The 15,873-nt window shown below is 33.5% G+C and overlaps 1 protein-coding gene across 1 annotated transcript in view; it reads left to right on the top strand.

Annotated features, from left to right (window-relative positions):
• Window positions 1-15,873, top strand: part of DYNC2H1 (dynein cytoplasmic 2 heavy chain 1) — a 167,775-nt gene that overhangs the window by 7,533 nt on the left and 144,369 nt on the right. The window contains exons 11-26 of the mRNA XM_062567281.1: window positions 1,460-1,635; window positions 2,732-2,927; window positions 4,132-4,227; window positions 4,887-5,039; window positions 5,139-5,237; window positions 7,050-7,189; window positions 7,278-7,506; window positions 7,965-8,092; window positions 9,157-9,272; window positions 10,399-10,526; window positions 12,530-12,679; window positions 13,382-13,587; window positions 14,139-14,294; window positions 14,387-14,501; window positions 14,910-15,080; window positions 15,276-15,658. Of these exons, the coding sequence (XP_062423265.1) occupies window positions 1,460-1,635; window positions 2,732-2,927; window positions 4,132-4,227; window positions 4,887-5,039; window positions 5,139-5,237; window positions 7,050-7,189; window positions 7,278-7,506; window positions 7,965-8,092; window positions 9,157-9,272; window positions 10,399-10,526; window positions 12,530-12,679; window positions 13,382-13,587; window positions 14,139-14,294; window positions 14,387-14,501; window positions 14,910-15,080; window positions 15,276-15,658 (2,642 nt within the window). The remainder of the gene's footprint in view (window positions 1-1,459; window positions 1,636-2,731; window positions 2,928-4,131; window positions 4,228-4,886; window positions 5,040-5,138; window positions 5,238-7,049; window positions 7,190-7,277; window positions 7,507-7,964; window positions 8,093-9,156; window positions 9,273-10,398; window positions 10,527-12,529; window positions 12,680-13,381; window positions 13,588-14,138; window positions 14,295-14,386; window positions 14,502-14,909; window positions 15,081-15,275; window positions 15,659-15,873) is intronic.

The raw sequence follows: 15,873 nt of genomic DNA, 5'->3' as shown, positions 1-15,873 counted from the left end.
TGGGTCTCATGCTGTGCAACTTCTTCATCAGTGACCTGGATGAGGGGACAGAATGCCTCCTCAGCAAGTTTGCTGATGATCCCAAGCTGGGAGGAGTGGCTGACACACCTGAGGGCTGTGCTGCTGTTCAGAGAGACCTGGACAGGCTGGAGAGCTGGGCGGAGAGGAACCTCCTGAGGTTCAACAGGGGCAAGTGCAGAATCCTGCACCTAGGGAAAAATAACCCCAGCCACCAGTACAAGCTGGGGGCTGACCTTCTGGAGAGCAGCTCTGCAGAGAAGGACCTGGGAATGCTGGTGGATGACAAGTTGACCATGAGCCAGGAATGTGCCCGTGTGGCCAAGAAGGCCAATAGTATCCCTGGGTGCATTGGGAAGACTGTTGCCAGGAGGTCTTGGGAGGTGATCCTGCCCCTCTCCTCAGCCCTGGGGAGGCCTCATCTCCAGTCCTGTGTCCAGTTCTGGGCTCCCCAGGACAAGAGAGACATGGAGCTGCTGGAGAGAGTCCAGTGTAGGGCTACAAAGATGATCAGAGGGCTGGAGCACCTGCTCTCTGAGGAATGGCTGCGAGAGCTGGACCTCTTCAGCCTGGGGCAGAGAAGACTGAAGGGGGATCTTATCAATGTGTACAAGTCCCTGAGGGGAGGGTGTCAAGGGGATGGGGACAAACTCTTTTCAGCTGCCCCCTGTGACAGGACAAGAGGCAGTGGGCAGAAATTGAAGCACAGGAAGTTCCGCCTGACCGTGAGGGGGAATTTCTTCCCTGCGAGAGTGACGGAGCCCTGGACCAGGTTGCCCAGAGAGGCTGTGGAGTCTCCTTCTCTGGAGATTTTCAAGGCCTGCCTGGATGCAATCCTGTCTACCATGCTCTAGGTGCCCCTGCTGAGCAGGGAGGTTGGACTAGGTGATCTCCAGAGGCCCCTTCCAACCTTACTGATTCTATGATTCTATATATATATTTTTTTTTATCCCCACAGACAGAAGAGCAGTAGCTTGAGCTTCACAGTTCTTTCTTTTGCTTGGTCTATTAAAGACCTTGAGAAAGTTCAGCTGACAAATGACTGCGTACCTACTTTTGGCTGAGCTGAATTTCTGAATTGCTGTTTCAAGTCACATTTGAAAGCCTTTGTGTATCCAAGACATTGGTATGGACCTTGTAGATACAACACAGGACACATGGGACAATCTGTAGCCTTCTGGAGAAACACCTAAAGACCAAGTGGCGTATCCTAAGGAATCTAAATAGTAGTAGATAGGTGGGGTGATTCAAACCACACCTCAATTTTATCAAAATGAGAATTTGAACATGTGTGGAACAATTCAGGATTCATTTTATTTTTTTAATTCTGGTTTTTGATCTCAATTTGGATATTACATAAACATTAAGTATTTACTGTGGTGATTTTTTTTAAAATGAAAGTTGAGAAGTTAAGGTTTCTTTTTCTATGATTGTGTTTAAGGTGGATGATGCTATCCAGCTTGCGGAGGCTCTGCTGTATGACTTGTCTGGATTTCAAACTTTTCATCAAAGTGCAGATTCTCTTTTGGAACAGTTTAAAGTATATGAACAAGAACAATTTGATGATTGGTCTAGGAATATCCAGTCAGAGTTATCAAATCCCAAATCAGGACTTTGGTAAATAACATTTTTATTTAAATAATGATTATGCTGTAATCTTCAATACTTGATGAAGGAGACATGAAACTACATAACTGAGAATGAGAGGAGAAATAAAATGGAAGAGTTCATTATCATTTCACAATTGTGGATCCTGCCAGCCTTTGTTCATGGAATGAAGTACATGACTCATTTGGTTATTGTTGCTGTTTATTATACTTGTTGTGATAGTGTCTACAAACCAGATGATCTCTGAGTAGAAATGTGATATACAGTTGACACATACAACAAATAATTGCTATCCATAAGAAACTACATTATAAATAGAGCAGACGAAGGATAAGAAAATTGATTAAAACCTCATGAATTAAATTCTCGAAGATAATGAAATTATTTTCTGGTAGATTAAAATATGTATTCTTTTAATTTTACTTTATGTTTTTGGTTAGATTGACCACATAGCTTCTGTCTGCCTCTCTGAGAGTTACAAAATTTTTTTTTTAAAGGAAGGTTGTCCGAACTTTCACAGGATACAGATGTTGATACTTTATGAAGAACACACAAATATGACAAATAAGCAAATTCAACACTGCAATATATAGCAACCATCTAATTTGTTAGTACAACAGAATTTTGTTTTTGTGATATTTCAACAGATTTTTTTTAGCTTATTGGGAAGAGATTAATTAAAAGGAAAAGAAAGAGGAGTTACTGCAAGAGGAATACAATGGATATAGAAGCTAGAAAAAGATGAGAAATAAGAGGAAAAAAGTAGTAAAGATAAGGTGAAGTGTTTATGCAAGAAGCCTAGATGAGGGATGGTAGAAGTATTACTACAATGAAAAATCTTAATTTAAATGTTAACTGTTACTAACATGTCTGTAAAACTTTCTGAGCCAAACTAATAAGCATTGTCCATTTCTACTTGTATTCAATGGCTGTAAGTTAAGAGAAAGGTTACTAGAATAACATCTGAATAATTTAGGGTGTTAATATACAGAAAAAAGTAATGCATCAAGCTTTTTAGAATTACTTATCATATTATAAAATGCACCTAAGAAAGGACTCATATCAAGTTATATTGAATAATATGTCTAAACTAATTTTGGTTTAGCATACAAGCTAACAGTCCGGTTATGGAGCTGGATCACATTTCTGGAACATTAAACATACTGTATTCAGATCACTTGGTGACTCTCCTAAGAGAAGTACGTCAGCTATCAGCCCTTGGTTTTTCTATTCCATCTAAAATACAACATGTTGCAAACACTGCACAGAAGTTCTGTAAGCAAGCAGTCATCCTCAAACAGGTATAACATTAAAAGCCATAATAACTTTCTGTTTTGATTTCCATGTTTTATTAGTAGATTATTTTAAGTATTATCTTCCCTGTTTCACTGTGTGGTTGATAAACTTTAGATGCATTTTTCTGTATGAAAGTGGCTATTTCTTGAATAAATTAACTAAATTCTTAAAAGGGAATAGAAATAAAGGAATACACATTTTCATCATTAAATTAAAAGAATGTCTTTTTTTTTGAAATGAGATGAATGATAGCAATAAAGTCCTATGAAGTTAGTATATACAAAGAAAACAGTTCATTATTTTTGTGTGTTATTTTTAGTTTCAATTTTTGTTTATTGTAACTGAGGAAAATGTGATAAAGTGGGCAGAATTGTCCTCAACATGGCTAACCCTCAGCTGAAATGGTACAAAGTGTTTCACTGCAAATACATGTTTGTTTTATTTAAGGTTTGTTTTTCAGTTTTACTCAATGCTATATAAATTTTATAGGACTCTGCCCTTACCTGTATTTCAATTGAAAGACCATATCAAGTCTTTTCTATTACTGCATGAAATAAGTATATATATATATATATATATGTTAGTAAAAAATGCATGTAGATACATAGATATAATTTAGTACAGCACCACATGAGATGTCATTAGTATCTGAGATACTAGCACAGCTATGGCTCATGTGAGACAAGACTTACAAGATAACTATGTCATCTTGTTCATTGTTGGAGGCCCAAGTAGGCATCTCAGATGATACTAGATGTCTATATGTGAATAGGTAAACTGAGTTGTAGGGTATCACTCCTACTTCACCTCTCCATGTGGAAGGAAAAGGATCTTTTTTAGGTTTCATAACATATTATGTCTTGGTTATCTGGAAGCATCTGAAATATTGCTGGATGCCTATGTTTGCATAAAACAATTGAATGTTCCACTAATAATAAATCTGGCCCTGAACCTGTTTCATTCAAGGTGAAGTGTAATTATCTTGGACATATGTAAAGAGCAGTCTTTTTGCTGTTGGAATTAGTCACTAGAGGAAGACATGATCATATGAGCATGGTATATGTACTTCACACTTATGAAAATACTAGTGTTGAATTTTTATTTCTTAATGGTATTGAATAGACAACACTTTCAGGAATATCTTGTGAGTTAAATTTACTGACATGTAAATATTCTTATCTTTTCAATTTCATCTCTTCATTTTTATAGGTTGCAAACTTTTATAATTCTATTGATCAACAAATGATTGAGAGTCAGAAGCCAATGATGTTACAGTCTGCTCTAGCATTTGAACAGATAATTAAGGTGAAAGAATCCCTCTGTTTGTGTTATTTTAAAATTTAGTGGTATCTGTGTGTACTCTGCACTGCTTTTTCTGTGTTTATTACTGATTTTTTTTACTTCAGTCTTCCAATCCAAGCAAATCCATCCATTTCATTAGCATTTAATTTAAAATTGGTGGACCCAGAACCTTGACTGAAAAAAATAAGAAATGGAACTCCTCGAAGTTGTACATTTTGAATCAGTGAAGTTTTACAGAGTAATTTTAAAGATGTATTCCATAAAAAACATATGGTGTCGAATAAGCAGTTGTTAGTGTGCCAGTTTATTGTTTGATCTGTGCAGAAGAAAGGGGAAGAGTGGAGTTTAAGATGCCACCTCAACTTAAGGTATCTGCCTGTGTTTGTGGAGCAGCGGTCGCAGCCTAAGTGGATTTATTTCCAACTCTGGTTAATAGTCTGACATTAATCCTTCCCCAGTGTGTTTCTATAAAGATAAATCTGGTATTGTGATATGTCTCCTTATTACTTCTCTAGTCCAGTAGTGAGATTTTTTTTTTTTTTTTTTTTTTTCTGAGTGGTGGAAAGATCTTTCTCATATTGCCGCATACAGCCACATATTCTAGCTAGTAACCTAGTCCTGTGTTTGTCATTAAACCTTACAAAGCTTGTCTGTTTTTCAAGTATTCAAAATCTGGTCCTGGAGGAAAAGCACAAATAACATGGGATAATCCTAGGGAACTGGAAGCTTATATTCAAAAGCTCCAAGCTGCAGCTGAACGACTTTCCACTGAAAATAGAAAACTAAGAAAGTGGCACACAAACTTCATTGAAAAGGTATATTTTCCAGGTTAAACTGAAATAGTGTTTTGTGTAACTTACTTTACCTTATCTTCATTTATGTGGTGATAAATATATTATCCTTTAACCTTTTAGGTTATATCGTTAATGAATATTGATCTACTGCGGCAGCAGCAACGTTGGAAAGAAGGAGTCCAGGAGCTCAGAACTGGTTTTGCCAGCCTCGAGTCACAGGCAGGGTCTAGTGATCAAACTGCAAACTGAAAACTTGACTTTTCAGTGGTTTCAAGATTTAAGACTCAAACGTATTATGATTGAATGAGTTCTGATTAATGAGTTGCTTTATAATGGCTATGTCATGGAAACTGTGTGTATTTTTTAGTTAATGCCATGTGTGAGTCTCAGCTGAGGAGAAGGATAAGGATTGTATTTGTTTTGTGTGACATGGGTAATGGAAGAACAAAAACACTTGGTCGATTAGCAGGACTTAGGTGACAAAATGAGAAATTCTTAGGTCTTGTAGATTGCTTGTATTTGAGCCTTTAACACAAAGTAAATTACAGAAATTGGTATAGAAATTAAAGATTTCCAGGCAGAATGAAATAAAATATACATAAACTTCTATAAAATTAGAAATACATTTCTACTGGAATAATGTAAAAAGCCACATTTTTCTTTGTTTTCCTATCAAATTTCAATTGTAGAATAGCCTGTTATCAGAATATGATTGGTACTGCTATCAGTGAAGGTATTTTAAGATAACATTTAAATCAATTCAAATTTTCTTCTTCGCTTCACCAATTATGGAGCTGTATTTGTAGAGGATTATGATGTCTTTGGCTTTTCTAATGCAAACCTGGATTATTATAGTTGATATTTGACAAATATTTTTTTTTATTTTTCTTAGGAAATTTGCCATCTACTGAAGTTAATGTAAAGTAATCACATTTTTAGCCCTATGCATATTTTGTTGCAACTTTGAATTATTTTATTTTTTTTTAATTTAATTTGCAAAGGCTTGCAATTATTATCTTCAAGTCATTATATTTTTGAAAAAATAATATTCCAATTGTATTTGCTTTAAGATCTGTTTGCAAATTGTTTTGTTATTACAGAATATTTATGTGGAAAATGAACTAAATTGTATTTTTTTTCTTTTAATAGTGCAAGACCTAGATTGGAAGTGCCAGTCTAGGTCTTGCAGAATGCCAAGACATTTTAGTCTTCTACTGTTGTCATCAAGATCTTAAAACTCTGCAGCAGCTTATGAAGTTTACAGGGCTCTATCTGCAATATATGTAGTAGCATAGGAAAGATAAGTGTATGAATTTATTCACACAATAATTTTGGTCAGGTTTCTGTTAACTCTTCAGAGGCATTGTTTGGAGGAAAGGAGCTAGAAATAATTAACTGTATTACAGTGGTCTGTGTGGGGAAATTTCCATTTCTCTGGGTTTCTTCCTTACACAGTCCATGTTGGCATAACAGTGTCGGTTTGTAACAATTTTACATTTTTTTTTAAACCATATTTATAAATAATATAGTATTTACCTTAAATAACCTCAGCTGAGATAATTTCAAACTTTCTTAATCTCTGGAATCTTTTTGTTGGAAGAGTTCCTCTGGCAAATTTTGAATTGTAGGGTAATGCATAACCATGTAGCTTCCTGCAACAACCTTGGACTAATACAGGTTCATAACTCACATCCAGCTAGCCTTGTATCTTATTTCTAGCAGAGGCCTATAGATAATATTTTTAAATGACATTAAAGAATCTCATGATAGACTAATAGGAGATGAACTTCAGTGGAGTTCTTATCCTAAACTTCAATAGAGTGTGGTTATGATTTTGAATAATTTTTTTTTGTTATTCCTGTGTCCATTTGGAATAATATGGTAACTGTAGATCATCTTAATACTCAAACATGTGCAATTCTTCTTTGAATCTTATAAGATCCAGGGCCTTAGGCATTGTACTACACTAGGTTTGACAAAATAATTATGATTTGAGGAAAACAATTTAAAATAAGCATTATTAATTTTTAGGGTTTCAACTCACATGAGATGAAAGCTTGGAGGCAGCACTGGAATCATCAACTTTACAAAGCCCTGGAGCATCAGTATCAAATGGGCTTGGAAGCACTGAATGAGAATTTGCCAGAAATAAATATTGATCTAACATTCAAGTAAGATCTCTTTTTTTCCTCCTGAGAAAGTATTCTGACTCAAATTAAATTCAAATATTAACTTTGCATGATTTATTTTACTTTTTAGGCAAGGCCGGTTGCAATTCAGACCTCCTTTTGAGGAAGTACGAGCCAGATATTACAGAGAAATGAAGAGATTTATCTCCATTCCAAATCAGTTTAGGGGAGTAAGTGAAACAGAAGAAGAGTCTGTCTTCTCTGTTATGACCGAAAGAAATGCAAATGGATTTCTGACTGCTTTCAGTAAGGCAGAAGATTTGTTCAGAAGGTTGGCAGAAGTTTCCGATCAATTTAAGGTATTTTCAATATTTGACTGACTCATATCTTTTCTTTCAGATGTACATTGTTTTATGTTTGAAACGTTCTAAAGTTCATTGAGCAATGACATTTGAGCATTATGGTCCTGTTCTTCAAGATGTGTAAGCTTAATAAGTCCATCCATATTAAGACAAGCACTTAAGCACATGCCTAGATTGAAGCATATGTACAGTTTCCACTGAAATCTCGGCATTATAGAAGTCTTTTCATCCTTGTTCGAAATTTGTTTTGATCATCCTTAAAAGTGGTGATATGTTGTACCATTCTGTACCTCTTGATTTTTGCACTAAGAGTATCTGTAGGTAATTGAATTAACAGATTAAAGCAAATGTAGCTTGAGATCATTACTAAAAAGTATTTTAATATTATTGAGAAATAGTGCTTTTTAATCTGCCAAATATTTCTTTTCCATAAAATCAAAAATGATGTTAAAAAGGAATGGATTGTAATTGGCCAAGTAGATATGGAGACTCTGGTGAAGAAACATCTTTCTAGCAAACAGGACTGGGAAAAAAATTTCAAAGCATTAAAAGTGAGAGGGAAAGAAGCAGAACGTCTTCCAAGGTATAGTGTTAACCTATTTGTATGTTTGAATAATTAATTTTGTTAGATACTTTAAAGAACATAGTAAACTCAAAATGTTTTTAAACTCAAAATGTTTTTTTTCCTATGAGATGTAAGTAGAATTTCAAAAGCATTTTTTACGTCTTTGAAGTTTTCTAATGTTTCAATTTTTGGTTTTTTTGGTTTTATTTGTAGACTTTATTTATTTCTCTCCACTCAGCTCTCCCTGAAAACTTTTAAAGGCTTCATTTTTAAAAACTCCATATGGAGCCACCTAAAAAATAAGGACTGATTCTGAAATATCGCAAGACATGCTATACATTAGCAGTTCTTTTACCTATGTTCTGTATGTGTTGAATATATGTGACACTAGGGACAGACATAATAAACTCATACACATAATTCGTATGGTTAAACATGTAATTAGCTCATAAAACTCTTACAGTTCGTGTAATTCGATTTTGTATTTTAAGTTCTACTGCTCTAGGCCTTTATGTTTATGAAGATTCATGTGGAATTTAATGTATTATGCAATTAGAGTTATCAAGTGAAACTGATGGGAGTCATGTTCAGAATGAATAAAAAGAAGTATTATGTCATGCAGGGGAAAAGAACCCGTGGAACTTGTTGGCTAAATTATATTGCTGATAGCAAAGGTTCAAGGACAGACTGAGTGGCATATGTTTTTTATATATATGTATATGTATACATATATAAAATATTTATATAAATAAGCAGTTTTCTAAGTGTTTGGAGGATCAGAACCTGAGACCTTAGTCCCTATAAAATTGCATTTATATGCATAATGGCTGTAAATTTTTCAGTCTTTGAATAACACAATTATTTGCCCAATGAACTAAAACTTTTATTTGTAGATTTATAGAGGGAAGATTTTTCTTATTAGGCTACAAAATCAAGATAATTTTATTAGGGGTAATTCAAAAACTATGGATATGTATAGTTTTTAGAGATACTGAGATACGTATATATCACATATGTCTATGAATACATATATTTATATAATGCTGTATATTTCTCTTGTTCTTTAATATTTTGTCTTGAAGCACCATCAAGATAGATTGTTTAATAGTTAATTGCAATCCTGTGAAAACTGTAATTGATGATTTTATCCAGAAGTTGTATGATATTCTTGTCATTTCTCTGAGAAAATCTATTCAAGGTAAATAACGTTCATGAACGGCATTTAAAAATTTGTATTTGTAGAACATATATGTACATGTTTTTGTTAAATACTCTTTTTATTTAAGAAATATTTTACCCTTTGGAATAGTGAATTGCAAAAATCGTTGTGGAGAGAAAGTGATCTGACACTACTTTTTCATGAAGGGCCGAACCAAAGACCTTTTGACGTCCATGTGCCTTGCTTATTTTGGCCATATGGATTACAGAAGTAGCAGAATGTATATGACCATTCTTTCACTTGTTTCTTTTGTCTGGAATAAAATTTCTTAAACATTTGAGTCATTGAATGAAATAATGAAATGTTGCAATTCAAAGATATCATTTTTTTTCATATTATTAATTGAAATACTTCACTAAGTCTTAAATAGTCCAGATTTATACCATAGATTTACTTGTGACTTAGATTTTCAAAAGGCAGAAGATTAAAGAATGCAAAATATTTCTCCATTCCTGGATGGTCTGTATTTATCTGGGATGGATAGAGAATGCAATAAGGTGTAGGTAAGGCCAAAGCTTTGTGCTTTAACTGTTACAGTTAGCACAGCAAACTCAGTACAGCAGTTACGTAGAAAATGGATTATTTCCAAAGCCTGGAAGATGAATTGTTTTTCGGAATTGTACAATTTTTGCTCAGTACCGTAAGAAAAGGGGAGATCTACCTTCTTACGAAAATGCAGTGTTATAGCTTAGTCAAACTTTTGCTTGTGATTTCTTCTCACTGTTTAAAGGGAGGTTTTAAGTTAAGTTTTAGTATCTGTTTTTCTCTACTTACTCAAAACTGGCTTTTAAAATTTTAATAAGTGTGTAAATAAATGCCTTAGGACTTTATGTTCAACTCTGAGAAGTGACTTCAGTGCTTAGGGACTAAATCATACACTGAAAGCAATGGATCACATTTAAAAATCTATATGTAAGCCCACACATACAATCTATGTTGAAGCAGTATATAAAATTGACACCTTCATTTTTTTAAAGTAAATATCTTGTGTATAATACCATGTTTCATGGCAGATTTGTATTGCAGTACATTTATCTTACTTTGAAATGTATTACTATAAATATTTTCTCCGTAATAACTTTGTTTTCCTATTTTCTTTGCAAAGCACACCTGCACGATATTTCTTCATTTCTTACTGATGCCATGGAAACATTAGTAGTTAGGCCCCAGACTATAGAGGAAATATCAGAAGACAATTTAAAATATACACACCTACTTGAAGGAAGAGAAGAGGTAAGATACAATTTATCATATCCAAAGTAACAGCTTTCAAAAATATTATTGTTTTCAAGTATGAAAAATTACATTTAGTATCATTAGTTTAGAACCTACAGTAGCTATCAGACTACTGGGCCCTGTAGCACAATATTTCTTCTCCAAGTGACTGCCTAGAAAAGAGCATAAAATCAGAGCAGCTATTTGATACTTTCCCACAGTATTCTTCTAGCTTACATCCATTTTCATCTCAGGAGTGTTTTGAGCTGTATGTGGTTTCTGTATTTATAGTAACCCTCAGTGAGTTTCTCTTCCACAAACTTATCTGTTCTCCTATTGAAAGTAAATTCACTTTTGAGATCCAAAATATCCTTTAGTAAAATATAGGTCAATTATAAGTCAACAACTTACTATATGAGTGAACTTTTTTTTTTTTTTTTTTTTTTTTTCTCCCCACCTGCAATCTCCCTTTTTGTTTTATGTTGGAAGAGATGTGGAACAACTATTCCCTATTCTTCCTTTTCATGACAGAGATGATTGTATTATTCTCTGTTATACTCTGCATCAGCTATCTCTTTTCTAGACTGAAGAATTTTAGTTTATCTAATCTTCCCTTACACATAAGCCTACCCATAGCTTTGATCATCCTTGTTGCCCTTTGGTAAGTATTTTCTAGTTTTCAGTAATTTTTTTGTGCAGCAGAACTATGTATAGTTTTTAAGATGTGGACAAGCCATTAATTTATATTGTGACATAACAATATAATCTCTTGTATTCTTTTTTCCTTGCTTAAAAATTCTTAAAATTTGATTTACTTCCCACTGCTCAGATTAAGCTGACATTTTTGTAAAACTGGCTATCATAACCCAAAGATCTCAATACTGAACTGCAGTTGTTAGTTCAGAACTCAACATTTTACACGTGAAATTAGGATTATTTTTCCCATATATCACTTCATGGTTAGCTGCTTGAATTTCATTTGTTATTGTCAGTCACTATTTCTTCTAATTTCTTTCAGCAACTCTTCACAGGGGAGTAGTTCTAGTGCTCTGAATAACGCTGTCATTGGTAAAGATTGTTATCTCACAGCTCAGTCTCCATTTCCAACTCTTTTATAAATTCCTTGAGCAGCCCAGCACACAAACCTATGGAACCCCACCAGATGACACTTTTTTTCTTTTACGAGAACTACCGATTTACTCCTATATCTATTTCCTGTCTTTTGCACAATTGATTAAATGTGCGGAGACCTTTGTTCTTATGTCCAAGTTATCTGATTTCCTTTGGTAAGGAGTTGTGTTAAAAGTTTTTTTGGAAACCAAACTAGAATATGTTAACCCCTTTATCCATATTCTTACTCATATCTTCAAAGAGTTCTGATTTTACAAAATTCTGGAATTCTACAAAAGCTGTATTGACTCTTCTCAAGTAGATAATATTTATCCAGAATGGAATTCAGTTCTAAATGAATGTTTTACACAATGTTTATTTCAGTTTATTCTGACTTTTGTATTATAAAGCAGTTTTAATTTTTTAAAAATTTGGTTGGCTCTTAGTAAAGAAAAACCTTTGATTTTTTTCCCATTATCAGGAAAAAAAAATCTTGCTCTTTCTGTGAATATATTACTCATTTACTTGAAGTATCTCTGCTCCTGTTTTCTGTGATTCCATATATATACATACTTATTAAATTTCTGTTATTCTGATGTTGCTCTCAGATCTGGTTGTGTGGAACTCTGCAATATATAAGAAGTAATTTGCTTAATTCATAGTAAGCATTCATTTCTGTATATCTCATTTCAGGATTAGGGTTTAGAATTTCTCTGAATTATCTTGCATATTAATTTTTACAATATTTTACTGTTATTACACAAACTATTTAGAAAGCAGCTATATATAGGCATATAATATGTGCATACAGACTTGATGATTCTTATGTATTTATTTAAGTAGTTTTAGTAAACAGGATTTGCTGAATTTTTACTTATTTACATGTATATTTTTAATCTGTTTGAATTTAGATTTTTCCACTGTTTCAAGAGGCTGAAGATAAAAACAAACTCCTGCGAACTGTAGCTGGTACAGGTTTAGACACTATCAGTAACCTAAGAGCTACGTGGGATAAATTCGAATTAATGATGGAAAGCCATAAGCTTATGATTACAGAGCAGGTAACAATGAAAGATTAATATTTTACTTATGTTGATATTAGTCTGAGTAAATCTGGAGAAATATTTTTCCTGGATTAAATAAAATCCATGAATGTTCTCAGGTCAGTGTTAACAACAATGTTCATGAAATAGGTGAGAGCCTTAGAAGGAAGAATATTTGAATTATTCAAACAAAACCTCGGTACAACTTGTGTAGAACTGATGCATTGTGTAGAAATGAGCTGTAGTTCTGTCTCTTAAGAGCTTTCGGAATAAATGCATATGGCTTAATGAGGTTAACTGAAGTGAAAACAAGGTGGCAGTTTAACAAAATGTGTGTTTATCATTATATCATGTTATTAATACTGTTGCTTAATACTTTTTTTTCCAAAAACTCTGCTAAACAATATGCAGCCCTGTAATTACGAGTACATAGGTAGATTGCTGAACTCATTTGAAGTACCACTGCAAATATATGCCACACAAATATAGCAATTCTTCTATGCGATACCAGTTGCAGGCTTAATAGATAGCATAGGCCAAATAAACAGGTCTTAAATAGCAGCAAAAATACCATTAGTACCCTATTTTTAAAATATAGAAGGATAAAGATGAGCTATTTCTTACAAAAAGTTGAAAAAATGTGGTTACTTTGGTTTTGATTAGTTACTAATTGTAGTTGCAAACTATGAAAGGAATGTTATTTTAATTCTTGCTTTACAGATTGAAATGATGAAAGGAAATGTGATGTCACGTATTAATATATATCTCCAAGATCTGGAGAAGTTTAAAGCTCGTTGGGATCAGTTAAAACCAAGTGATGATGTCATTGAAACAGGTGATCAGGATGTCCTTGAGAGAAGTGCTCAGACCATAAAGGAAAAAAAAAAAGAATTTGATGAACTTGAAACCATGAAGAAAAAACTCATGTATGTTTCTCTCTATGTACTGCTCATAAGAATGTGCAGATCTTCTGCAGTAGTAGTATCACAGAAGTTACTGAATTTTAAAAATGGTAATTTAATGAATTCCGTTTTCTTTATGTTACAGGTTGTTCATTAATCTTTAAGCTTTTTTTTCCTCATGTTACATAACATAACTTTTTGGAGTTCTTGAAGTTTGTAGAATGAAGAATTCTGGGCTTTGAAATATGGGAATGCATACACTAAAGATGTGATTCTAATTTCTGACATTCTCACTCTAAGAAAACGTTCAGGACGGGCTGTTTTGCAAAAAAAGAGGATTTTTCCTTCAAGTGCCTAGAGAACATCACTGTGTAGGATAGTTCTTCCTAGTATTTCTGTATTATTTCTGCTTGGGAAGAAGACTATAGCAAAATTTCAATTGGCAGCAGTATTTCTCAATGAAGCCAATGACTTTTTTTTAAATGAGTATAGTTATTTCCATGCACTAGCATCTCTTAGACCATAAGTGTATAATGGAGTAATATAATGTATTATGCAATGGTCTTTCTTTTCAGTGAAGAATGCCATCATTTTAAATTGGAAGAGCCTGACTTCTCTTTGTCAACAGTTGTATGTCAAGATATTAAGAGTTGTGCAGAAATTTGGGCATTGTATGAAGAATTTTGTCAAGGTTTTCAGGAAAAAGCCAAAGAAGACTGGATTACTTTCAGGTGCAGTTTTCTTTCTTTATCTCTCATGGGCATGTACATGTCGTTATAGTACTATTTGACTATGACCTTTTCTATATTTGATATTTATACAGGAGTAAAACATACCTGTTTGAAGAGTTTTTGATTAACTGGCATGACAAAATGAGGAAGATAGAAGAACATACTGTAATGACAGTAAAGTTGCAAAAAGAAGTAGACAAATATAAAGTAAGATCCTAATTATAAAAAGGGTTATAAAATCAAAAGAATTTTGGCATTTTGGGGTATTATATTTTGGGGTATTGTGTAAATTTATACATAGCTCAGTTCATAAAGTAAGGTTACTTAAAGTTTAGCAAAATACCTCCTGATGCTATTTTGAATATTACACTTATTTTTTGAAGAAGCCTTTAGTTCATTACAGTGGACAGGAGGGTCATTACAATTTCAATGGACACACATTTAGCAATGAGTTTTCTTCAGAGTTACATCTTAAACATTAAATCCATGAATTGAAAAAATATGCTTTGGTTTAGAAATGTTGATTTTTGTTTTGTTTTGATAGCATGTAACTATAATCAAATGGATATCATTTTCTTGAAGACTAGACAGATTCAGATACACATTTTTCCATAGATGATAATTCCGCTCTTAAAGTATGTCAGAGGTGAACATCTTTCTCCAGACCATTGGCTGGATCTTTTTCGTCTTCTGGGTTTTCCCCGAGGCACTACACTGGAGGGTTTATTATTTGGAGATCTACTTAAAGTGACTGATGTTATTATAGAAAAAGCAACAGAACTTAAGGTATGAATTATAACAAGTAAGGTTACTGTATTTTTATCATCTATTTTATATAGTCTTTGGAAATGTAATCATATTTTTCCATATGACATATTTTTGTGTGCTTGTTTATATTTTTTCTTATTATAGAAGTAAAGAATGGAAAATTTATTGTGAGCGCTATAGTTTCAAACAAATCATATTTATGCTTTTAAATAGGATTTGAATTGTCGGGCGCAAGGTGAAGTCACAATCAGAGAAGCCTTACGTGAGCTTGAACTCTGGGGAGCTGGAGCTATCTTTACATTAACAGATTACGAAGATAGCCAAAGCAAGACGATCAGGCTTATTAAAGACTGGAAAGACATAGTCAATCAGGTTGGAGATCATCGTTGTCTTCTACAGTCCCTCAAGGACTCCCCATATTACAAAGGTTTTGAAGATAAAGTGTCCATCTGGGAAAAAAGACTGGCTGAATTGGATGAGTATCTACAGAATTTAAACCAAATTCAAAGGAAATGGGTCTATTTAGAACCCATATTTGGTCGTGGAGCTCTACCCAAAGAGCAGGCTCGTTTTAACAGAGTTGATGAAGACTTTAGGTTAGTGTTATGGCATACAACTTATTTTTTTTTTAAATATTTTTGACATATGTGTAGGCCAAAACATTTTTCACAGTGAGCTAATGTAAAGAACAATTAGAATATGTATGGAGATGAAAGTCAGCAACAGGAATTCAGTAAACATAGATGAGTGGCAGTGACATAGGTCTGAACAGAGGGGTTTATGGGTAAATTTCACGTAATGGGGTACCTAT

Source organism: Rhea pennata, chromosome 1, assembly GCF_028389875.1.
Source record: "Rhea pennata isolate bPtePen1 chromosome 1, bPtePen1.pri, whole genome shotgun sequence".
NCBI lineage: Eukaryota > Metazoa > Chordata > Aves > Rheiformes > Rheidae > Rhea > Rhea pennata.
The sequence above is the reverse complement of the archived record's forward strand: the minus strand, read 5'-3'. Positions and strand labels throughout refer to the sequence as shown.